The 24,155-nt window shown below is 37.1% G+C and overlaps 3 protein-coding genes across 7 annotated transcripts; 2 read left to right on the forward strand and 1 right to left on the reverse strand.

Moving 5' to 3' along the window:
* Positions 1–353: 353 nt before the first annotated feature.
* On the forward strand, positions 354–10,346 carry LOC147558972 (NADH dehydrogenase ubiquinone complex I, assembly factor-like protein (DUF185)). 5 transcript variants are annotated; one of them, XM_086660728.1, is made up of 15 exons: positions 354–660; positions 749–819; positions 908–1,019; positions 1,552–1,634; positions 2,253–2,318; positions 2,968–3,068; positions 4,010–4,128; positions 5,040–5,080; positions 6,567–6,655; positions 6,815–6,995; positions 7,080–7,196; positions 7,931–7,975; positions 9,559–9,687; positions 9,766–9,905; positions 10,011–10,346. In XM_086660728.1, the coding sequence occupies exons 1-14, from the start codon at positions 603–605 to the stop codon at positions 9,898–9,900; spliced, it is 1,347 nt and encodes a 448-aa protein (XP_086516854.1). In that variant the 5' UTR covers positions 354–602; the 3' UTR covers positions 9,901–9,905; positions 10,011–10,346. The 5 variants fall into 5 exon arrangements, with proteins under 5 accessions (XP_086516854.1, XP_086516855.1, XP_086516856.1 ...); XM_086660729.1 differs by having other exon boundaries at positions 412–660; positions 10,029–10,346; XM_086660730.1 differs by having other exon boundaries at positions 427–660; positions 762–819.
* Positions 10,347–10,798: 452 nt separating this feature from the next.
* On the reverse strand, positions 10,799–13,039 carry LOC147558973 (large ribosomal subunit protein uL13w-like). Its single transcript, XM_086660731.1, has 4 exons — positions 12,460–13,039; positions 12,195–12,311; positions 12,003–12,090; positions 10,799–11,110 (listed from the first exon to the last, which is right to left on the reverse strand). The coding sequence occupies exons 1-4, from the start codon at positions 12,729–12,731 to the stop codon at positions 10,967–10,969; spliced, it is 621 nt and encodes a 206-aa protein (XP_086516857.1). The 5' UTR covers positions 12,732–13,039; the 3' UTR covers positions 10,799–10,966.
* Positions 13,040–16,413: 3,374 nt separating this feature from the next.
* On the forward strand, positions 16,414–19,862 carry LOC147558974 (cyclin-dependent kinase inhibitor 4-like). The gene is made up of 3 exons (XM_086660747.1): positions 16,414–17,264; positions 19,076–19,276; positions 19,415–19,862. The coding sequence occupies exons 1-3, from the start codon at positions 16,807–16,809 to the stop codon at positions 19,482–19,484; spliced, it is 729 nt and encodes a 242-aa protein (XP_086516873.1). The 5' UTR covers positions 16,414–16,806; the 3' UTR covers positions 19,485–19,862.
* Positions 19,863–24,155: the final 4,293 nt, after the last annotated feature.

Consider the following 24,155-nt stretch of genomic DNA (forward strand, 5'->3'; position numbering starts at 1 on the left):
GTTGTTTTTCATCATGATGATCTTTGACACCCAAACACAAGCAATCCTCTAATCACAACCCAAAAATGAAAGCTTCTAGTTTCTAATTGGGGGTCGAGCAGAGAAAGTAGTAAGTAATGGAGTCAAGTTCAACGGTGGAAGAAACCAAGGATGTGTTTTGTTCCTTAATAACCACAGTGAGTGAGTGAAGTGAGTGAGAGGATTAGGAAAGTTGTTGAAGGAGAAAAGAGGTGTAAGTTTAAACATGAAAGAAAATATATGGCGGAAGAAGATAGAAGAAGCAAGCAAACGTGAACGTCACCCACATTAAAAACCGGTACTTATAGATAACTCGGGTCAATGACCATTTACCCAAGTCAATAAAATTTCCGACGCTAACACCCTTTTGACCCGGTGAGGCACCCAAAAAAAACCCCCAAAAAAATCAAAGTAAAATCTTTAGGACGTACACTTTACACCCTAGAGAGTAAGACTAGACCATCCCATTCCCCACTCCCACTTACAACAAAGAAGTTACAACAAAGAAGTAGAGAGAAGACTGTTTCCTAATTATAATTACTACTTCTTGTGGCGATTGAATCACACAGCCAGGAGAAGTAAAGATGTTATTTCGTCGTACCACCATTAAAAAGCTTCCCCAATTTCTCTTTCATCCCAAAGGTAATCCCTTTTTCTCAAATTAATCACTCATTCATTTGTTCTATCTATAAAAATCCCTCATTTTGACACTCTCCTTCAATGTAAGTAGTGGTATTTTCCAGGGTAAATCCATCTCCAGCTCTCTTCTCTACTGACAGTGTTGCTGAAAAACCTATCCTTGTAAGATGATTAACTTTTCTTTTCTCTTCAAATCATCTTTTAAACTATCATTGTTTTTGTTGGAGTTATAATGTGATGCTTTTTGCAGGTTAGGGATTTCATTCATTCTGCTTTATATGATCCCGACCATGGGTATTTCTCTAAAAGATCAGGATCAGTTGGAATGCTTGAGACAAGTATCAAATTTAACCAGCTTCAAGGTAATTATTTATGGAGGATCCTTTTTGTCTTTGCTATCAAATTATTATTAAATACTTGATAAATTATGGATGGGTATATGTAGAAATTCAGCCTCATATGATTTGGGAACAATGAAGTGTCGATAATACTGAACCATTGACGTTGATGCCAAACCAATGATTGAAGAAAGAACAGTTTTTTTCTTATCGTTTCGTTGTAAACTAGTCATAAATATACAGCTTCTGCGACATTTGAGGAATCGTCTCTAGTGATACACCCTCTAAATGGAAATGATTACCTTCAGAGGCACCACTGTCATAACCATATTCACCGGTTTGGTATCAATAATGTGCTAATTCCATTGGCCGCAAGAGCTTCATAATCTAATTTCACAGGAAAACCTTGTTAGAGGTTCCTCATTAAGAGTGTTGCATCCATTTACCTACTTCTTAATGATGAAGAGTATGACTACGAGTAGTGTCCTAGATAAATTTTTTATTGTCTGTTCACTAGATATTATTTCACATCATTGAATGGGTTAGCATGTTTCAGGTAGGAGGGCATATTTACGACACTTGGATAAAATTTACAAGCAGAATGACATATCATGGTTTACTCCAGTGGAGCTCTTTAAGGTGGTAGTCCTTTCTTCTGGTGAACCCTTACAACTGCAGTTACGTTAGGAAAGATTATAAAAAAAATCGGTAGTTTATTGGGGGTATTGCTTTCTTCGGTGCATTATTTAAAATTTTTAGTTAGTTAGATGGAATGACGGTGACCGTAACTCGGGATCTTTAGTTAAAAGGAAAGCTTGACCGACCTATTAGATGGTATTGTAGCATTAGATGTTGGAGAATTATAGAGCACACATGGTATTACTGTATGTACTGTTTGGACCTGTTTTCAACCTTCAAAAGAAACAATATTCATGTCAGAAATTTTCTTCGCGGTTGGAAAGAGAGTAGAAGATCCCTTGTTCCACAAACCTTAGTATCACCTTTCCACCATCATTCTCATTTTTTGTAGATGCTGATTGTTTCAATCATTTTGAACTATCCCTTTGGACCTTGTTAATCTCTTTGTTTAAAATGTAGCTCTTACTGATACTTCCTCGTCTAACTTTCATTTTGAGTGGTTTCTTTCTCCTCTTATTTGGAACGAAAGAACGACAATTACCTGAGATCTATTGAGGATTCTTACACACTATAATTTTATTTATTTGATTCGTAAAATTCACACTTCTCTGCCTGCAGCCTTGGTATGCTCATGGAATTGCTGAAGCCATAATGCGCACTGCAAACCTTTCAGTTCCATTAAAAGTAAGTCTTCTGCATGGGTCCTTTTACTTTTTAAGTGGGACGTGAGTACCTGACTCTGCAAGCCTACAAGGACCCCATTTCATATTTTAATGTATTACTGATATGCATTGTTAGCCAATTTCAGTTTGATGATAAGAGTTTCTTATGGTCCGCTTCTTGACGTGAAGTCACGACTTCGATTGTAGTGTGTCTCTTATACGTTTTTATATTTTAGCTTGTAGAGTTTCTATGCAGTACACCTGAAAGTTCCTGTCCCTTTATCCCTCAAAATCGGTTTTTCATTTTTTACTATACATGGTGGTTTGGGTCTTGTCTTTGGGAATCAGAGTCACGATACAGGACTCCACAGGCAACCAAATAGACCGGAGCTAGCTTTCTGTCTGAGTAAACCATTAAGGTATAGGATATTGGGGGGAAAATTTGGTGCTAGACAGCTAGTAGTATCCACAACTTATCAAGATATTTATTGTGTTATTAGTGTAACCATCCGAGCGATTCTTAGGTCCAAGCCCATGTACATGTGTATGTTAGTGGCTTTCTAATTGATAATATGGATGCCTATGTAGCCTAGTTCTTTCTGCATATCTTATGTGTTCCTCAAACAAATGCTAAACAAACATTCTGTTTTTTTTTTATTATGTGGAACCAGATATATGAAATCGGAGGTGGATCAGGAAGCTGTGCAAAAAACATAATGGATTACATAATGTTGAATGCACCCACAAGAGTTTACAATAATATGAGTTACACGTAAGCACATAAATTTTGTATTTTTTTTAGCCGCAATATCAATTAGAATAATTATCTGGACTACACTATATACGGACCTATGTAGTTCATACTATTATACATCCTATATCTTTTGCTGGATTGTACAGAAAAATGAGTGCTAAGATACATGCCTTTCGATTATATTGCCCAGAAAATGGCCAATTTCAAATATATTTCTTAATATCTGATTAGATGATATAGTCCACCCTGACTCTAATCAAGAACTCAAAACAAGGATACATTTTTTATTAGTTCTTAATGTTAATTGTTCTTAAAACCTTATTTCTTTTCGAAACCCAGTATGCCCTTTAGCCAATTTTTTGTCATGTAAATGTTATACATATACATATATATATGTATATTATAATCTTTTAACATAAATTGTATGTTTATGTAAAACCTGATATTAACCCTAATATGATGGTCGTATCATTTATCACCTGTGGACAGTTATTGCTCTTTCCTTCAATTTCAACTAAATATATCCACACTAGGTTCAACATCATTGTCTGGAAATCCACTCTACTGTGTCCTCATATATGTGAGTTGATATGTTTAGTAGAAGGCAAGAGAGTATCATATTGGGAAAGGTACCTTCTCTCTGAAATAATAATAAAAATGTGTGGTTGGTTCTCGATTGGAGGTGCTGTAACTACATTATTGCATCTTCCGGAAAGGCAATGAGAAAGCAAATGAAATAGAAAAAAACAGACTGAAGCTCATGCTAATATTCTATAGATGTGTGATTTCCATAGACACTACTAGGGATTCCAAAATGAAGTCTGTTTTATGGTAGTAATTTGTTAATACTGTTCCATAGACACTTTGTTGGTTTACTTTCTTGAAGCATTTACAGTGTGAATCATACAGGTTTGCATAGAGGTTTATAAATTGATCAAAAATATTTTTTTTTATCGTAGCTCAGTAGAAATTAGTTCCTCACTGGCCAAGAGACAACTGGAGACTGTTGGAGAGGTTCGTAGTCACTTATCAAAGTTTAGAGTAGAATGCCGTGATGCTGCAGACCGAAGTGGATGGGGTTTGTTATATATCTCAGAAATGTTTTATGCATCGTTCACCTTTCCTTGTAAAACTTTAGCTATCTACGTACTCGGGAGAGCCTATTTTCTGTTCCATGATATCTCTCTTTCTTATTGTAGTAGTAGAGGCTAGAATTTACGGCTTAACTGTGAGACTCTCTATGTGATCATTTGATGCCAACCCTAGGGCACTGCAATTTCAAACTTCAGCCATCAGAGAACATGCTTTTAGGAACTCATTGATAGGTCCAGAATCCAAGATTGTTGGTGTGTGTGTGTGTGTGGATCATTTCGCCAGCCCCAAGCATCATGCTGATTTGAATTGAGCTAGCTGAGATATGGTTTGCTTTTATTAGACTAGATTGCAGTGTTCATTACCATGCAACAAAAAGTTAGGTCTAACTAGCACTAAACCTCAATTGCTGGGAAACAGAGATCCCAATCACTTGGAATATTAGTTAGACAACCATGGTATTCAGTCGGATCTTGTTTTTTTCTGCTTGTGAATATGCTTGTAGAGGAGTTTCAAATCAGATTTATTTTACTTAATTCATTCCTTGTCATGTATTCCTCCTGTCCTCATTTTACCTGATCCTTGGATTTAGAGGGTTAAGCGGGACCATTACCATAAGCTATTCTTTTCCAGTTGAGGGCTGACAAGTAAAGGGAGGAAGTACCCTCAATCTAATAGAACCTACTCAGTCAAGCAGTCACTCTCTTAATCTGACCCACTTGTTCATTTTGTCTCGAGGAGTACTTTTGTCTTGTTACCTGGTCACCACAATGCATAAAGCATAGATATCACAGGATATGGTTTTCTATCTATTCTTTGTCTGCTCTCAGTTATTAATTGTTGTACGATACTTATTTATCTGTATCTTAAAATTGGATATTCTTACCTTTTGAACAGGGGATATCGACCCACATCCATGTTGGGTGATAATGCTTGAGGTACATCTATTTTCACTTATTACTATTCTAATCAAGTAGCAATTCCCACTTTCTAAATGCACCAAGTAACTTTTTTTTTTATAATTTACATGTTAATTTCTTATAAATGTAATTCAATATGACAACCTATTTATGCAAATGTAATTCAATATGACAATCTATTTATGCTTTTAATGTTTATTTGTAAATACACTTTAGAAATGAAACCATATATTTGGAGAAGCGTGGGAAGATGGAATTTTTTTTTTTTTTTTTGAATTGTTCAGCGTGCTTCGAACTCCTGACCTCTAAGGTGGAAGACTATACTTCTTACCACTCCGACTAAGGGTTGTTGGCAAGATGGAATTATTTAATGATGGTGTAATAGTACATCTTTTCTTCCTTCATTGATAATTAAGTTATTTGGTTCTTATCACCGCTTAATAGTTTAACTAATTAAGCCCAATCTAATTCCAACTAGGCAGCCATGTTCTTCACTCATTATGATTAGTGAACTGTACTACTTAGGAGTTGGGATCTCTCAGTATGGTGGTCGGTAGATATGATTATGAGTGACTGAGAGATTAAGCCTTGATGCCTTCCTACCTAGAACTGGGTTGACTGCTGAGTTTCGGTCTTCGGCTATGTGATAATGCGACTCTTTCAGATATATATTTTGTAGGCATATTTAATGGTGAATTGGTGATGACTTGCTAATGGAGGAAAATTGGTGATTGATGGTTTGGCAATATAAACACTAAACCTGAGAGTTCATTGTCTTGATTGGCATTATTTACTTGAGAATTAGTTGATGATGAAGCTGGGATAGTACCATTGGCTGACTACTTCCAAACTATTTCATCATCTTTTGGAACCCCCAATCCGTCTGAATTCTAAATATTAAATTGAATCCCAAAATTGCTCGTTGCCCCCACCATTATTTTATGATGCCGTATAGTTCTCCTTTTCTTTAATATTAATTCAAATTTTCAAAAAAAAAAAAAATTATTTTATGATGCCATTTGGTCTACTTCCATGATAAGACTAGGTCGAGTTGTATAATATATGCACAGAATTAGAAATGGATAGATGGCGTGTAGAGTTTGACATGCGAACTTCGAAGGTTGTGGTTTTTTTGTGAATGTTGATTCTTGCTGTAAGATGCCTTACTTGAAATTTTCTAGCGAAATAAATAGATCGAAGAATGCTGCAGTGTTTTTCTTTTCGTGACAAGAAGAGTTTAACATGTTTTATAGTTTGCTGACTACTATATCAAGTCCTTCGCTTTCACTCTTTTTTAGGTTCGTATTTCTCTTAGGTAGAATTGTTTGTTACTTTTTTGAGGTACCCTTGCAGTTTGTTGCATTATTGGGTTGCAATTTTTTTAGGTTAGTTAATTGCTGACCATCTTTCTGTGACTTATTATGCACATGCATTGCCCACTAAATCAGTTATGTTTTCGTAATCCTTAGTAGATGAAATATCATATATTCATTTTCGTCTGTAGGTGCTTGATAATCTACCCCATGATCTTATCTATGCGGAGAATCAAGTTTCGCCCTGGATGGAAGTCTGGCTTCAGAACCAACAAGATGGGTATGAAAAAAAATGAAATATTACTTACCCAGAAGAGACAAGAAAAACATATCACAATTACCATTTGCTTTTGTTTCTAGTTATTCTTTCGGACTTCTTTATCTTTGTTTTGCCTATAATATTTTACTCCATTTGCTAACTTTAGTGTTGGAAATGCAGCCAAAACTTCTCTGAGTTGTATAAACCGCTACAAGATCCACTAATCAAACGTTGTATTGAGATAATTGACATGGAGAAGGACCAGACTACCAAAGGAAACAAAGCGATGTCAGCTGCAAGAAGCGTTTGGTCAAAGATTTTCCCAAAGCCTCGAAGATCATGGGTACCGACTGGCTGTATGGTAATAATTGGGAATCTGCAATAATTTGACCAATATTATAGATTTATAAACTTATGGTAGTAAAGCATTTTGTTTGTACTGTAGCAACTTCTAGATGTTTTACATGGGGCACTACCGAAGATGTCATTAATTGCTTCTGACTTCAACTACCTCCCAGATGTGAGAATACCTGGTGCAAGAGCTCCATTAGTTTCAACCAAGGTATACTCTTTCATCCTTTAGTCACAATATCGGAGTTCCATTTATCTACATTCCTTACTTCATTTATCTAATAAAGCATGCTCACTCCAGAAAAGAACTGAATTTAAAGATTTTTGTCGTTGGTCACGGTTCCAATTCTCCGTTGGGCTGCACGTGTATGCATTCTGCATGAATTGCATATTTATAGTTGCTTACGTGATATGATAGATTTCCACATGCTTACGTGATATGATAGATTTCCACATGTTCATTTTCAAATATATACTTTTGTGACCCTCGTTTTTTTTGCTGTAATCCGTTTTCAAAAGAGTTGTGGGTCTTAATCGGTTGTAAATTTTGGAAACTAAAGAGCAAAAAAAAGAAACTGTCTCCAAGTCCAAGATTCTTGTTGAGTTTAAAATTAGGTTGATTCTCCTCTATACTTGTGTTGTAAATCTAAAGCTGAGTGAGTAATATGTCATGCATTTTAGACACACTTTTGAGGTAATCAAGCGACCTTTTTAGACAACGATACGTGGCATGTTTTCATACAGTACGTATATTATGGTCTCCTACGGTGCTTTTCTACTGTAATTTATACGTCGGGATGGAATTGTAAAGACTTCAATGTTTTAGTATTGCTTATATGTACTCTTTATTCTCTTCTTTTGTGGATCGTGAACATCTTAAACATGACCAAGATCATTCTTGCGAGTTATGAGCATGGCTGACCCTGTATACTCCTTATTTTGCAGAGAGATGGTAGCAGTACAGATCATAACAGCTATCTAGATGCTAAGGTGTTGTTTCTTTTCTCCCTTCCCTTCTTTCCTTTCACGTTACAGTAGAACTCATTGGTAGCTCTCAGTTTTTTAATTAAGTTACGTATACGATGTCTTCGTCTTGCCTAACAAGGAAAAAGGTGTACACTTCACTTCAACTAGAACAAATTGAATAATGAAATAGTTGTGAAATATAAAACTTAACTGAACCTTGACTAAGCTTGCATAATGCTGAAACCAATAAATAGTAGTGAACTTCAGCAAGAGATATTCTCCAAAAACATATTCTTACGGAACTAATGTACTTCAATTTATAAACATGAATTACAACTCGAACCCAATTGACCACTGCGGTTTAGCCTATATCTGTCGGGTCATCCTATTTTCGATGTTGGAACTTGGAACAATGGTCCACAGCTGTTTCCTAGTTCTAGTTTTAATCTGACTTTTGAGAAACACGTATTTTATTGTAAATAATAGAAATCCTAATAATTAAATGAAGAAATAAAATCAGTGTAAGAAGAGAAATAAACAATAAATATAATTCCTAAAAGATTCGGACTTACTAGAAGGTAATAGAATGTGGGTCTGCTTTATTGCCCACTCGGCTGGGTTGGAATAGCACTTGGCTGGATAACATCATCAACCCCTTCAGAGAAGTTCCTTCTTTAACCTTTTATGTGTCCACAGTTGGATGCTTGCTCGTAGTTAAACATGTTCCCAGTGACTTCGTGTCCAAATCTCCAAAGAATAGGTGTATTAAAGGTTGTGAAATTTTCTCTGCACAAACCAGAGAGTCAATTTACCGTACCATATTTTAATGGGTTCTTTGTCTTCATTTTCTTCTTCATCAATGTATTATGCTGCTCTCGGCAGGGAAACTACAGCAAGTATTGCTGCTGATGCTTCTGTCTCTACTGAGGCATATGGTACGGCTGACTGCACCAAAGATCTCGGTTAGCTGGGCAGTCATGGCCTTCGTTCGGATAGTGTGCTGGCTCATTATTCCTTGCAATAAGGCCACTAGTTTATCAAGCCTTCACATGATCTAGTTCTCGAACTCATCCTGCCTCGTACTGAAACCATGTTTCAATTTCTCGTGTTTCACATTGCTTTTATAATCCTTTCGACAAAGTCTATCAACTCCTCCCTTGCTCCTGATTCACCTTGTGTATAACTCATCTAATAAAGTTTGATGTGAAATGATAGGCGGAACAGCGGAGCTTCTAAAGAGGTTGAAACTTACGAATAACCTTCTAATGTATCAACTAGACCCAAGTAAATAATGAAATAGATCTGAAATGATCAAATAAAATTAAAAAAACTTTGAATAGACGATCATGATGCCGATAACAAGAAATAATGAGCACGTACTTGTTGTTGCACTAATATACTTTATTTGTAAAGTTGAAGTAAAACTAAAACAACCATTGTTGTCTATCTTACTTTTTTGGGCCTCATTTCTGTATTAATACATCTAATATGGTGTGATAACGGCATCTAAGTACATTTACCTCTACCAGTTTCTGTTCAAATTTTGCAATATGTTGGTCAAAATTTTGAACGCAGTAGTAAGGCTTTATGTTCCTACTTATTGGCAGGGTGATGCTGATATCTTTTTCCCAACTGATTTCTGGCTTTTGGAACGGATGGACCATTTCTGTTCTGGATGGGTGAATCAACCGAAAGATGAGTCCACCAAGAAAGGGAAGAAACGAAGAACAATTACAGTGAGTTCTCTTCATATTCCTCGAAAATTAAAAAATTGTTTTCATCTGTGCTCTAATCTTGTTCTGCAAATAATGTAGCTTGGCACAGATCAATTCATGGAGGAGTTTGGCCTGCCCACGAAGACAAGAACAAAAGATGGATACAATCCACTTCTAGATGATTTCAAGAACACTAAATTCTACATCAGTGTTCCAACACACAATACAAAATAGATAAGGTAATCAATATCAAGAGATTCATATAACCATTTACCTTATTTGTCAACTGGTTTTGATTAAATATAGCTGATTCCATTTTTAAAACTGCTACAATTATAATTCAGGTTTTTGTTACAATGAAGATTGTCAGGATACATGCTTCCCTCAATAACGGATCATACTGCTAGAAGAGCATAGTTTTGGAGTTTCTAAACCAGGTTCATGTCAAGAATTTGAGTGAAAGATTACTACTGGCTATAAGAATTTTGATTCCATAAAACCGAGAAAAGGTCGAGGTTTCGTTTTGGTTAATTCCTGGTTTCTGTTTCTAAATTCTTGTTTCAGAAACTATACTCTCATGGCAAGGACTCCAAAAATATTTATATCCAAATTTTGTTGTAATGAGAAGCAAAATCTGTAGGATCAAACAAGTTCAAAATAACTTGAGTTATTACGGTTTATATCTCGTGCCCTAGTCAGTGTATCATCTCAATAACTATTAGTGATTATTTGTAAGGGAAAATAGACCATGAACTTGAAACTTCACAGACTATTTTCTGTCGAAAAGGATTCATCATTTTGTTCACGTTGCAAGATTAGTGGTGGGTATGCGTAGGGCAAGGTTTCGACAAATTTGCACATGTGAAGTAAGATTTGCACGCATATACAGATTTATCTGACTCCAATGGGCATGACAACTAAGAGACTGAGGGAGGGGTGAGAATGAAGGTTCATGTTGTGACTAAGACATTGTAATAGTATTCAAGAGCTTTTGTGAGCCCAACTTTGATCCTTATTCTCGACTTCGTGGTTTCCTCACTCTCGACTTAGTGATAGATCTATCCCAATCTCATAGGAGCATCACTAGAAGATCAAAGAGAATAGATGAGATTATTTTGACTTGCAAGGCATATTTAGGTTCAAGTCTCAATTTCAATTGATGCCAAAATGAACTAACCACACTATTCAGTATCGCTACAAAGCTGATATAAAGAAGCAAAGAAATCCCAATGAAACAAGTAACATTATGCAAAAATGTCATTCTGAGAGAACTACTTTAACACGAAGTTGATGATGAGATTTAGTATTTAACGGGAGCAAGGACTTCAAGTTGAGCACCGAGCTTCTCTTCTGCAATTTTCTCTGCCTTAGCTCGCAACTTGTTGAGCTGCTTCTTCCTCTCGTACATAACCTGTGCCTTCTCCTTCCTCTTCTTCTCGAGTTCCTGTGAACAGGATTACCAAGATGTTAAATACTAAGATACCCACATTCTTAAGCTGACATTAACATTCATCAGAGCTAATCAATTGAAATTTTAGAAATATCAAGAGAACAAGATATCAGAATGGATATTAATAGGTTCACAGCTCTCCTGTAATGCAACAAATTTACTAGCATCGTCATAAAAAAAATTCCAGGATAACAGTTCTAGGGAATGATTCCAGGATATCAGTAACGACATTGTGCACTCCTTTTCTATTTGCATTTAAAGCGTCAACAATTCAATTGTATAATTTGCTAATAATGTATGGGCTTAAGAGTGGTCCTCCAAACTTATCTAATTGAATCAGCACGAGGATTAAACACAACAGACAAAAATCTTCTACAAAGAACCTAATAGGCGAATCCATTAGCATCAAGAGAAAGAGATAGACTGATCAGTTCATCCGATGGGTCGAAAGCACATCAACCCAGGATAAGAATCATCAATGCATCAACGGGAAATAGCTCTAAGGAATAACAACTGTACAAAGTAAAGATATGGATCATGGAAGAACAGTATTAATATAATAATGGCAAACAGTAAAGCTTCGCATTTCACTAGACTAAGATTCAAAGCCTATCTCTCTAGTTTCAAAAACAAATATAGCAACACTATTAAAGGAACCAGCCATCACATAACTCTCTTATTATGATTATACACCATGTTATATCGATATATCATACGAATAAGTAAACCTCACATTCGAAAATCGGATCCCAATGGAGAATAAGAGAACAATTGAAATTGAGTCCACCACACAAACAGATATGATTTACAAAGTTAACTAAACTATCAGATCTTAAAGACATTGAATAATGAATTAAGCAGTAAAGGAGTGAGTAAAAAAACGAACCATGACAGTGTCGTGGTAGTTCCACCCAACCTCAGCGGAGAGACGACCCAATTGACAGTACTTGTGTCCAGGTTGAAGCCTCAAAACCCTAAATTCGAATTGAAACATAACATAAGAATCTCAATATAAAAGTCCCAAAAAGCACAAAACTTTAGTGAACAATATAAGCTTAAAGAAGAAGAAGTTACTGACTTGAGAGCATCAGGGATGACCATTCTCTTGACCTTGTCATAAGGAGGTGGAATCCCTTCGTAAGCTTTCAAACGAGCTAAAGCTGCTGCTCCACGCTTAGTCTTGTGAGGAATCATTCTAATCCAACATACCCATAAAAACAATTAAAAAACCCTAATTTTGAATAAAATAGTTACATTCTAAGATTCAATAACACAAATTCATTTCTCTATTAAAATTGAAATGAAGAAACAAAACCCTAAATTGAAAAAAAGAAAAAAAGTACCCTCGGATTGTTCTCCAAAGGATCTTAGCAGGAGCACGGAAATGGATTGGACCGTGAGATGGTTTAGTGTTCATCCTCTTTCTAAGGAAACGAAGGTACTTCATTTTCTGCCTGACGAGACCACCGGAAAGGCATATCTCCTCGCAACGAACCACCACTACTTTCTGTCCGTTGAGTAGTTCTTTGGCTATGATTGAAGATAGTCGACCAAGCATGTGGTGGCGGGCGTCCACAACCACCCTTTTAGCGCAGATCCCTGAACCAGAAACCATGGCTTCTCTCTCTCTAAAACTCTAATCTAGGTAGATGGATGAATAGGTTGAGCGAATGAGAGGAAGAGAAGTAGTGACAGTCTTTCTCTTCTCTTTATTGTTAGGGTTTGGAGGGGAACGTTTCTAGGGTTTGGGATTGGTTTGGGCTCAAGGCCCGGGCCTTATACATGGCTAATTAAACTAGTATGAATATTGGAAGAGGACTTCCAATTTAAGGACCCAACCCTCAACTTTCAAACCTTCTTGGTTTGGTCCATTGATTTCGATCAAGTCCTTCTCAAACTCAAGTTACAACCACCCAAAAAAGTAAAGAGATAAAAGAAAAATTGAAGAGGTAGATAAAGATCGGGCAGTCGACATAGAAAGAGAGAAATAGATAGTTCGATCGCATCACTAATTAGGGGTGGCAATGGGTACCCATTTACCCAGAACCCAACCGAAACCGGAACTGTTTATGCAGGTTATGGATCCCCATTTTCATACCCGATAAGAATGTAATACCCGACGGGTACCCGATACTCGAATTTAATGCGTAATTAGTCGATTTTTTTTCACAAATTTTAAGGTCTTAATTACTTATTTTATGTTAATTATGTTTTGATCATGTCATATTGAGTTTCCCACTTAACATAACATTCTTAATCGATAATCAAACTATATTTAATAACAAATTTTATTATCAACTTAAAATATACAATAATCAGATTTCTCGTAAAATATAATAACTTATTCATGTATCTTTTATTTAATAGATTATACCGAAAATATTAAAGTTTTCAAATGATATATAACCTTTAATTAGTATAAAAAACGATTAAATAAGAAGTCCTAAAAAGAACCTATAAATATCTGATACCCGACGGGTACCCACATTTTTTTTTTGCTTCTGATTCTGGATCCTTAAATTATGGAACCGGACCTGAAGCTGCTAGGAACCGTAACTGTAATTTTTAATAGGTTCCAGTTCTGGATAGTGAGATACCCAAACCAGAACTGACCCGTTAACACCCCTATCACTAATGACCATCTTCTTATGAAAGTATGGCCTCGTATACGAGGGTTTCCTTATAACTTCTCATTAAGCTATCTAAGTTTTATAGGAAAATATAAAGGGTCCTCACATTTACTAATATTAGATCCAATTGAGTTGATCCATCCAATTGGGTGAAAGGGAAGTGTTAAAGGCACATCACTCAAGGCAAAATATAGGGATAAAGCATGAAAAAAAATAGGCGCCTTGAGAAAAACATACAATGATTTAACACTCTCTTTGGACCTTAGTTAAACACAACCCCAAGGAAGAAAAATGTGAACAACAATGCACGAGAAAAAAAGATGGACAAGAAGAGATTCAGCGGGTCTCTTTTCCCCCCTCTTTCGCTCGCATACTCATTCTTTATTTCTCTGTCTAATGGCTCCTTGGTCTTATGAGGCAGAGAGACGAGGACGTAAAGTATTTTTGAGTTAATTGACTTTGTTTGTTGTTGGGTGTATAATACTGTTATACGGAGTTGGAGTTAACTCCAAGTCTCCAACAACTCCTTGGTATGTTCTTCACCTACGTAACTACGTTGGTTTTGCGAAGAAGGGGCCTTTTATAAAAAGAAATTCATAAGGTCTACGAATTTACTGAACATTTTAAATTACAAAAATCCCTCAGTCAGACGTTGGTTTAGTTTATCATTATACCACTTTGGGTGTGAGAGAATTCTTTCTAGTGAACTTAGTTAAACTATCCTGAACTTAGTTAAACTGTCCGACATTATTTGCAGTTCCATTTAGATAGGAGAAAGTTGGTAGGTCTCTTTCAACAAAAAAAATAAAAATTGGTAAGTCTTGCGGGCGTCGTGGTCTTTTTCCCATTAATCCTCGAAATTACTTGGACAAGAGACACTTTTCATATGATGGTATATAAGGAAATACTGAGTGCATTTAAAATTTTCCTTATCCTTGGGGTCCTTAGATAAGAAGTTCTTCGTATCCCAAAGCATAGCCCAACTGATCGCTTTTAATGAGACCTCTTATAACTTTGTTAGTTTTATTTACACCACCATTTCTCTTCAGGTAGACCCGTCTATTGAATAAACTTTGATGGTAGTAAATAGTACAAGAAATGGTTGTTTCGGTCAAAAACTTACCCATAATAACTCAAAAAACCTTTAATGTTTTTCATTAAATAAAACTTACCAAAATATTATAGATAACGATACATAAAGTTCAAAATAATACGTGTAATTAATAATTTGGTGATTTATACCTTTTTCGTTCTTAAAATACCCTTGTCCATTAAATTTGCTTTCTCTCACACCCCGGAATTTTTCATTCCTAGAATGCACTTATCATGAAAAACATAAAAAATTGAAACAACTCCGTTATAGGAAATAATGGAGATGCATTTGATCTTGAACCCGGAAGAACATCTAAAAAACAAATGTTCAATTTATGCCCTAGAATATTCAAATAGAAATAGATATGAGATTTGAAAGGCATTGGATAAAATACATAACATGGACACAATAATGGTAAGATGATTTAAGAAACCGATTTGAGGGATTTAATGTGGAGAAAAGCAAGTGGATTCTTCAAGAAATCCTCACTTTGTTCAGATTTTTCTTCTTCGTTACCGATGGAAACTCTTGAATTAGTTATAGATTTCAATTGTGTGGATTTATCTTCATTGCGCTTTGCATGCCAAAAATCTAATGAAATCGGGTTAATGAAATCACTAAAGAATCCATAGCAAAAAAGTCGAGAGAGAAATAGTCCATAACGAAAAATATTGAGAGAGAAATTTGATGCCTAAAAAGTGTTCTTCGTTAAGGTTCTGGTGACGAAGAAACAGAGTTCTTCTTCTGCTCCATATCAAAGAATTTGAATTCTATTGGAGATCTAGACATAATTTGTTCTTCGTTTAAATTGGTCTTGATCTTAGGTTATGAAGTTGTTTGTTCCTGGAGAGAGAAGATGACGAGAGGGTGATGAATTTTTATGAAACCGGGAAAGAAATAAAAGAATTGAATTCTACTGGTGATGAGCTTGCTTGTAATGATTTTATTCTTCTTCTTCCTCTTCAATTCTTCTTATTTCTTCTCCGGTTCATCGATTCTTCTTTTTCAAAATTTGCAGGAGTTTGCAAACGCAGTTTCCAATTTCAAACCGAGTTTGCAAACCCATTTTGCAACTATACACTTACAAACATAGTTTGCAAAACGCAAATTCAAATTGAGTTTCCAGAAGAAAAAAAAGTAAAAAACGTCGTTTTTTTATGGAATTTTTAAAGAAAAAGTATTGAAAGTGGATCATTTCTAAATATATACATTTCATAGAAATCTAATATGTCAAGATAAAATTGTATATATTTGAAATTTGAAAATTAATAAATAAAAAGATTAGTTACACAAAATGACAAAACAGTCTTTAGTCTTTGCATGTTTTTTGGCCCGAACAATAATTATGAAATATATGATATTTTTTTTTACCTATTTTGAATGCTGTATTATTTTGATTTTTGACACAACTAGCTAAAATTCCATAAAAATCAATTTCAAAATGAGAAATGTTGTTTTAAGCAAGAATTCTTTGTTAGTGAGATAAATTTGGAAGTACAAACTACCCCTCAGGCCCTCACCCCCCAAGGCCCTCACCCCCCAAACCCCCCAACAAACAAACTCACTAGTCATTTAAAGAGTTCATAGTTTAACAAGCAACCCTACTTTCCCATCTTCTTCTAGTCTAGATACAAATACCCTTTGTTTTCCCCCTTTTCCTTCCTTTTCTTTCCCTCTCTCTTTCTCTCTCTCTCTCTTGTTTCTATCTAAACCACCAACGGCTCTCTCTCTCTCTTCACTCTCTTCTCGGTTCTATCTTAAACCACCAACACCAACAACGGACACTCTCTTTCTTTCTCTCTCTTATCTGTGTCACTTCCACCTGTACTCGTATTTCTTCTCTCTTCCGTTCGTCCACCTGTTCTTCATCACCTCTGTCTTCTCTCCATTTTCTCTCTCTTCAATTTGATTCCCTTCATGCGAACTACTGCTTAATTTTACCCCCCCCTTATATATACCCATCAAAGATGGGGAAGTACATGAGAAAAAACAAAATCACTTGTGAAGTTTCAGTCATGGTACTTCCTCAATCTTCTTCTTCTTCTTCTTCTCATCAAGGTGTTAGAACCAGAGCCAAAACCCTAGCTTTACAGAAACTTCAAGATATGAATAACCCTAATTCTTCTACTGAAACCAACTCTGATAATTGTTATCTTCAACTTCGAAGCCGAAGATTGGAGAAACTACCACCAATTGTTTCTCCAAATTCGCCCAAGAAGAGTGCTAGTACTGGTGGTAAGCAAAAAGCCAGTACTAACCCTAGAATTACTACTTCAATCGGGAAAAGCTCTTCGAAGAAAAAAGGGAACTTGTCAACCAAGAAGGGTGATCCAGCAACTACTGTGGTTGTGAAAAAGGAAGAAGAAAAAGAAGAAGACGGGGCTTCTTTCGGGGAAAACTCCTTGGAATTTGAAACCAAGGATAGGTGCGTTTTTTTCTTCTCCAATTGATTTCATTTACCTTAATTAGGGTTTAAGAATCTGTGTTTTTTACTCGATCTGAGATTTTCTTAACATGTTTTGATCTTTTCGTGGGTATTTATTTATAATTAGGGTTTTGATACTACCCCCAATTTCTTCCACCAAAAACTTTGATTGTGTCCCTATTTGAGCCTTTAAAATTCTGATTTTGCTCTCAATTATCATGAACTAGAATTGTTTTAGCTTTAGGGTTTCCATGCTTGGATGTTAGTTATGTCTGAAATGAAAATCAAAATGAAGTGAAGTAAGAAAAAAAAATGAACCTTCTTTTTACTTTGCATGTCTTCATTTTCATGTTTTGTGTGAAAAGCTGTTTTCAAGGTTACTCATTTCTGGTTACTTGGTTTGGTCATGGCAAGTTTGATCACCAACAATACCTGATTCTGGGTTTTCCAGTAAAGACCCTCTAACTTCTGTATTAGCTTAGTTTTCGAACATTAGATCTTGTAAGAAGTAGAAGAAAATTGTTTTTTTTTCTTCTTTTTACCAGATGAGGTTATGTTTCTGGATGTATTGTTTCAGATCTTCAGTTTGTCTATGATAACCATATGTTTGTCTCATGGACTTGGGTATTATTCATGTTGCTTTGTTTTAAGGTGATTGGTGGTGTTGCATGGTGGTAGGTTAGATAGAGCTCTCATTTTAGGGACAGATATGATAAGCTTCAAGCTCTTAATTTGAGGATTGCATGGCAATTTCAAAATTTGGAAAACTATTTTAAACCCTTCATTTGCTATTTGAGTATGCATCGTTATATAAGAAACAATTACGTATTATCTTTCAGATTTTTGAAATGATTTCTGATCGTTCTTTACTTCAAGATGTAGGTTTTCGTTAGCTGATTTCTATTGATTGCCTTCATAAGTTCCTCTTAGGGAGCGTTGTTAAACTAACTTCTGTTTTGTGTTCTTTTTTCTATCTGTTAAGATGGTTAACCGTTAACTTTTGTCTAGAGACTGGTGCTTTGTCGCAGCTGCCTAACGATCTAATTGTCGGTAGCTGTTTATGTTTACTTTACGAAAAACCGTTGATTTAGTAATGTAAATTATTAGTTATTGTTTTTCCCTTTCGATGATGTATTTGTCGCTTAGTTGCGTTGCTTGGAATTCGTTATCTGTTATTGTTTTTCCCTTTCGATGATGTATTTGTCGCTTAGTTGCGTTGCTTGGAATTCGTTATCTCCTTTACAGCAACCTAATCTATCTGTTTAGGATTTGGTTTGTGGATTTAAGTACGAGATTTCATTTTTTATTTATTTACCAAAAAGCTTTTGTTTGGCGTTTGGTAGGATATATATTTCCCACGTGTTAAAGGTGGGAGCCAGTTTACGCATCTCTCGTTGTATGCGACATTTGCGAAGATTGCCAGGCACCATTTGGTCACCCGCTTGATTTTACATTCTGTGCTCTTTAGATGTTTAACCGTAACTACAATTAGAGAAAGAAAAATCTAAGCTTATAGAAGTCTTCATACTAGAAATGGAGATATCCTTCAAAACCTTTCCCATTTGTAGTTTGTTCTCTCACTAGATGTTTCTAGATGCATAAGTTCAGGGTTAAGGTTTAGGGTTTAGGTATGCTATATACTTGGTAAGGATATAGTGACCGTATTGGGGTAATTAGAAACTTGCCCTAGCGGGAAGTCGTGATATTTGCTACTATAATTTGTACTTTCAACTGGTCCTTTAATTTATTAGTTTCGTAGTAGTTACTTGATATGTCTGTTACCTTTTAACCATCTGTTCCTTTCTATATAGGGAGGCTAGGGAGACAACACCGTGCAGTCTCATTAGGGCACCAGATACCATTGCGAGTCCTGGTTCTACAACCAGGCGTCGCAATTCAGCAGCTAGAAACCGGATAACTCAGAACGCTATTCGGGATCTCCAGCCAACTATTGAGGTGGATGACTTCTTTTCAGGCCCAGAGCAAGAGCAACAGAAAGAATTCAAAGAGAAGTAAATATACAGCATATTTTTTTAATCTTTACATTCAATCCATACCTAATGTGAAGTTCCATTTAGGAGGATCATATTACGTTGTTTATCATCATCTAATAAGCTATTGTCTTTCTTTTCGAACATAAATCTATACAGGTACAACTTTGATCCCGTGACAGATTCACCACTCCCCGGCCGATATGAATGGGTGAAGTTGAACCGTTAGGTTCTTTTTTCTCCTGCAACTTCCTCACTTTGAAGGGAGTGACATTTGGTGATGCTGGTGTTCTTCTAATGGTGATGGTGGTGGCGGTGGCTTAAAGATGGTAGCAGTGATAGTAGTAATAGTAGTAGTAGTAGTAGTGGTGGTGGTGGTGGTGGTGGGGGTGGTATTTTTCTATCACCCACCCCTATTTTTATTTTTAATGTTTGTAAAAAAGGAAAATGGGGAACAATGTAGGAAGATAATGTCAGAGTCTAATGTTGGTTGTTGCTTTTCTAGAAGATGAATGTGGAAACCAAAACAAATGTTATAATCTCTTTGTCTAACATAGAGATTGCTGGTGATATGGGGTTTGGGTATAGAAAATTTACCTTTTGTTTATCTCTGTTGATGCTTTTACCTTTCTTGCTTTTCATGTTCAGCGTTACTCTATATGGTATTTACAGGGCCAGTGGGGTTACCAATTAAGTCGTCACAACGAACTACTATTTCGCGGTAATATCTCCCACCGGTACTATATTTTGTTATTTAAAATAGCTTTTATTACTTAAAAATTTCAATATTTTTTGACCTTGTGTTTGTTATAGCTGTCTCCTGTTTTCGGTAGTATAGATAATTGTTACATTAAAGTAATGAGAGAAAAAAAAGAGCTATATTGGCCTTCTCACTGCTATCATGGATAATACAGCTTCGGTGGTCAAACATGATCTAGAAGGAAAAATACTCCTCTAGATTGTGTTTGTTCACCAAAGTCCATTGCCATTCTGCATTTTTCTGCTAGCCTAGGGGTCGGGCGGATTGGGCAGAGTAACATTATATAAATGTTTTCTTAAAAATTTTGGGGATCTTTATTCTGTTTTACTATAGGCATAGTTGATAGTTTTGTATTGACTAGATATGTTTTTAGGGGGTAAAGAGGATGGATCTGAAAGACCTGGTTCTATGCTCATTTGTCTGAATCTAAGCCATCCCAGAGGCACCTAAAGCTTGAAACTTATTAGGGTTGCGTTGGGTTTGCGAGAGGCGGGTGTTGTGCTCCGCTTTTGTGGGGTCGGCAGGAAGCCTGATTACTAGGAGTTTTTTTTTTTGATGAAAATACTAGGAGTTAATCAAGCTAGAAATAACACGAAGAGAAGGCATGCTTGCCTGATGTTTGTCGACATTCATTTTTTAGGTCTTTCGGTTTAGAAGATCAGCTAACTATTGACTTCCTTGGGCGCAAATATAACTTTTCGTTACTCAAGCTTTAGCCTTGTCTCTTCAACAAAAAAAAAAAAAAGCTTTAGCCTTGTCTAATGTGATCAAGAACAAAGGTGGGTTTTGATGCGGTTAGTTTAGAAGAAAAGGAGTGGTGTTTCGTAGAGTTCACTTTTCTCTCTAAACTTCACTCGTCTGTCTTTGCTTTGAACCGTGGTTGTGGATTTATGTCTAAGTATATGATAAATGTAAACCTACTAAACCAAAACGTAGCGAGAAAGTAAAATTTAAATACAATAGGGGTTGATATTCCATAGAAACATTAGACAAAAACTCAGGTTTGAAACCCATCCATAAACAAAACATCAAAATGAAAAATTTGTCTTAGACTTGAATATGTGAGAAGTGCCCACTTCACAGACAATTCATCCCTTCCCTAAACAAAACATCAAAATGAAAAACTATCCCCCATCAAATGCCTACCCCAATGAGTTCAGACTGTTCAGTTTCTTCTACTTTAACGGCTACCTCCCCCAAATCCTGAACCCCCACCAAAACCACCTCCTCCTCCAAATCCTCCACCACCACCACCTCCTCCACCACCTCCACCCCCACCTCCACCACCAGCTGCTCCTGCACCAGCACCAAAACCACCTCCTGCGCCGAATCCTGCACCACCACCTACACCCCCTCCACCTCCAAATCCACCTCCACCACCTGCCCCTCCTCCTAAACCTCCACCAGCTCCACCACCAGCTCCAAACCCTGCACCAGCTCCTCCTCCACTACCCAATCCTCCACCACCACCTCCTCCTAGGCCACCCCCACCACCTCCTCCAACTCCACCACCAGCACCTCCCCCTACACCACCTCCAGCACCAAATCCCCCACCGGCTCCTGCACCACCCCCAGCACCTCCACCTCCACCTAATCCTCCACCACCACCAGCACCACCTCCTCCTCCTAGTCCACCGCCAGCACCTCCCCCTACACCCCCTCCCGCACCAAATCCCCCACCGGCTCCTGCACCACCCCCAACACCTCCACCTAATCCTCCGCCACCACCAGCACCACCCCCTCCTCCAAGTCCACCACCAGCACCACCCCCTAAACCGCCTCCAGCTCCTGCACCACCCCCAACTCCACCACCAGCACCACCCCCTAAACCGCCTCCAGCTCCTGCACCACCCCCAACTCCACCACCAGCGCCACCCCCAATTCCTCCACCTCCACCAGCACCACCACCTCCTCCAAGTCCTCCTCCAGCACCACCCCCTAGACCGCCTCCAGCTCCTGCACCACCCCCAACTCCACCACCAGCACCACCCCCAATTCCTCCACCTCCACCAGCACCACCACCTCCTCCAAGTCCACCACCACCACCAGCACCAATTCCACCACCAGCACCAATTCCACCGCCAGCTCCTGCACCAGCACCAATTCCACCGCCAGCTCCTGCACCACCACCAATTCCTCCACCTCCACCAGCACCACCACCTCCTCCAAGTCCACCACCAGCACCACCTCCTAGACCGCCTCCAGCACCAAGTCCTCCACCAGCTCCTGCACCACCCCCAAGTCCTCCACCTCCTCCAAACCCTCCACCTCCACCTATACCACCGCCAAGTCTACCACCTCTCCCAAACCTTCCATGTCTAAATCCTTTACTATAGATACCATGACCTAAACCACCACCTCCAAATCCTCCCAATCCAGATCTACGACCAAGAAAGTGCTTATCTTCATAATGATGATGGACAAATGAACCATCATCATCAGCATTAACAATGTAGTTGTGATCGACAAGCAACAACAATGTCATCACAAAAACTACAAAACTAACTACAACAGCATACCCACTACTTGTATTCAAACGAGAAGCCATCACCACCATTTTTAACTTCATACACTTTCACTCTTGATTGAGATTATTGATCACTACGTACTACTTGTATATAACAACTCTCTATCTCTTCATCAATAAGATTTTATGTTATCACTTAACTTAGAATCACAGATGAAGTACTTATTGTTACTACTGGCTATGAGTATTTATAGTCCACTTCAACTTCAACTTCAAGAGAGATAATTAAAGAGAGAGAGAGAGAGAGTGAGAGATTTAATTCTACCGCGTATAACATTAGTAGTACCAGTAGAACTGTTACTGCTACCCACCTCCCAACCATCTTTGATTGAGAAATTAAATGACCTATATATATATATATATATATATATATTCTTCTCACTCAAAATGGATAATTCTTAAATAGTCCCTACATGTGACAAACTCACCATTTTAGGCACCTATATTTTCCAACTTGTCGAGACCCCAAATTTCCTGTTTGGTTACCTTAGCTAACATAATTGTTAAGTGGAAATTAACTTTTATCGTTTCTTTTCCAATTACTCCCTTCTTTTTTCTATTTTTTTTTGTCTTTCCTTATCTCACTATTTGATTTCGTATTTCTTTCTTATTACTCGTGTCTGTCGATGGAGGTCCTTAAAAAAATGTAGATTCACATCCGCGTGTACACACACCAACTCTCCTTCTCTCTGTTGATTTGAGCTCCTAAAGAGGAATCTTCATTTGCATATTAAAAAGGGAACATGGTAGGCGAAAGCACCTGAGTTGGTCGTGATTTTGATTACCATAAGGAAGAGAGATGGTCGGTCAACCTCCTGTCTTCAGAGTTTCTGATTGGATAAATGAGATCAAAAAGAGGATTGACTCCTCCATCTTCAACTAGACAGTAAGAAAGAGGAAAGAGACAACGCCCGTCAAATTGGGTAAGGGTAATATGGAAACAAAATAAAGTAGCAAACAGAATTGTTAGTTAGGGGCCAAAGTGTGAGTTTGGATAATGTGGAGGGACTTACCCTTCTTTTTTTCCCTCCCTTTTCTTCAAGTTTTGTTATAGGGTAATAAATACTAGATTACCACTGGATCATTTTATTTTCCAACTGTCTATTTCTCCCCCATCCGTTGATGATTGGTGGGGGAGTTATTTTTATCTCATGCACCTTATTACTAGCTGTACCAAGGATGGTGAAATAAATAGCTGACATCAGTAGTCAACAATGTAGTTCTTCTATTATGCTCCTGTCTCTCTTTGACTTTTTAATATTTATTATTCATTTCTTTATGTCTCGTTTTTCACTCCTCATCAAGTTCCATCTCTATATAGCTAGTCAAATGGATCTTCACCTTCCAATTCTTTTGAATTTCATTCCTTCCCATTTGATGATGACATGATTTTAGAAATTATGAGAGGGAAAGATTTTAAGATAGGATACCATTTCTTATTCAATATATGTTGAGTATGACCTACATATTACTTACATAGGATATGGTTTTTTACTCCTCAAATTTCAGGTATAAGATATACTTCTTTTTCATATAAAAAGAAAATTTTACACTTTCGGTAAAATTATGACGATCACTCGACGCTCGTGTAATCTCCTTTAAATACAAAGATA

Source organism: Eschscholzia californica, unplaced genomic scaffold, assembly GCF_041429995.1.
Source record: "Eschscholzia californica isolate CP2 unplaced genomic scaffold, dmEscCali1.0.p SCAF_2, whole genome shotgun sequence".
Lineage (NCBI taxonomy): Eukaryota > Viridiplantae > Streptophyta > Magnoliopsida > Ranunculales > Papaveraceae > Eschscholzia > Eschscholzia californica.

Coding starts and splice junctions, on each gene's coding strand:
- LOC147558973 (XM_086660731.1), bottom strand. CDS start 12,731: ATGGTTTCTGGTTCAGGGATCTGCGCTAAAAGGGTGGTTGTGGACGCC. Junction 12,312..12,459: donor CTTTGGAGAACAATCCGAGG/GTACTTTTTTTC, acceptor ATGTTGGATTAG/AATGATTCCTCACAAGACTA. Junction 12,091..12,194: donor GTCATCCCTGATGCTCTCAA/GTCAGTAACTTC, acceptor ATTCGAATTTAG/GGTTTTGAGGCTTCAACCTG.
- LOC147558972 (XM_086660726.1), top strand. CDS start 603: ATGTTATTTCGTCGTACCACCATTAAAAAGCTTCCCCAATTTCTCTTT. Junction 661..745: donor ATTTCTCTTTCATCCCAAAG/GTAATCCCTTTT, acceptor CTTCAATGTAAG/TAGTGGTATTTTCCAGGGTA. Junction 1,020..1,551: donor CAAATTTAACCAGCTTCAAG/GTAATTATTTAT, acceptor AGCATGTTTCAG/GTAGGAGGGCATATTTACGA.
- LOC147558974 (XM_086660747.1), top strand. CDS start 16,807: ATGGGGAAGTACATGAGAAAAAACAAAATCACTTGTGAAGTTTCAGTC. Junction 17,265..19,075: donor GAATTTGAAACCAAGGATAG/GTGCGTTTTTTT, acceptor CTTTCTATATAG/GGAGGCTAGGGAGACAACAC. Junction 19,277..19,414: donor CAGAAAGAATTCAAAGAGAA/GTAAATATACAG, acceptor AAATCTATACAG/GTACAACTTTGATCCCGTGA.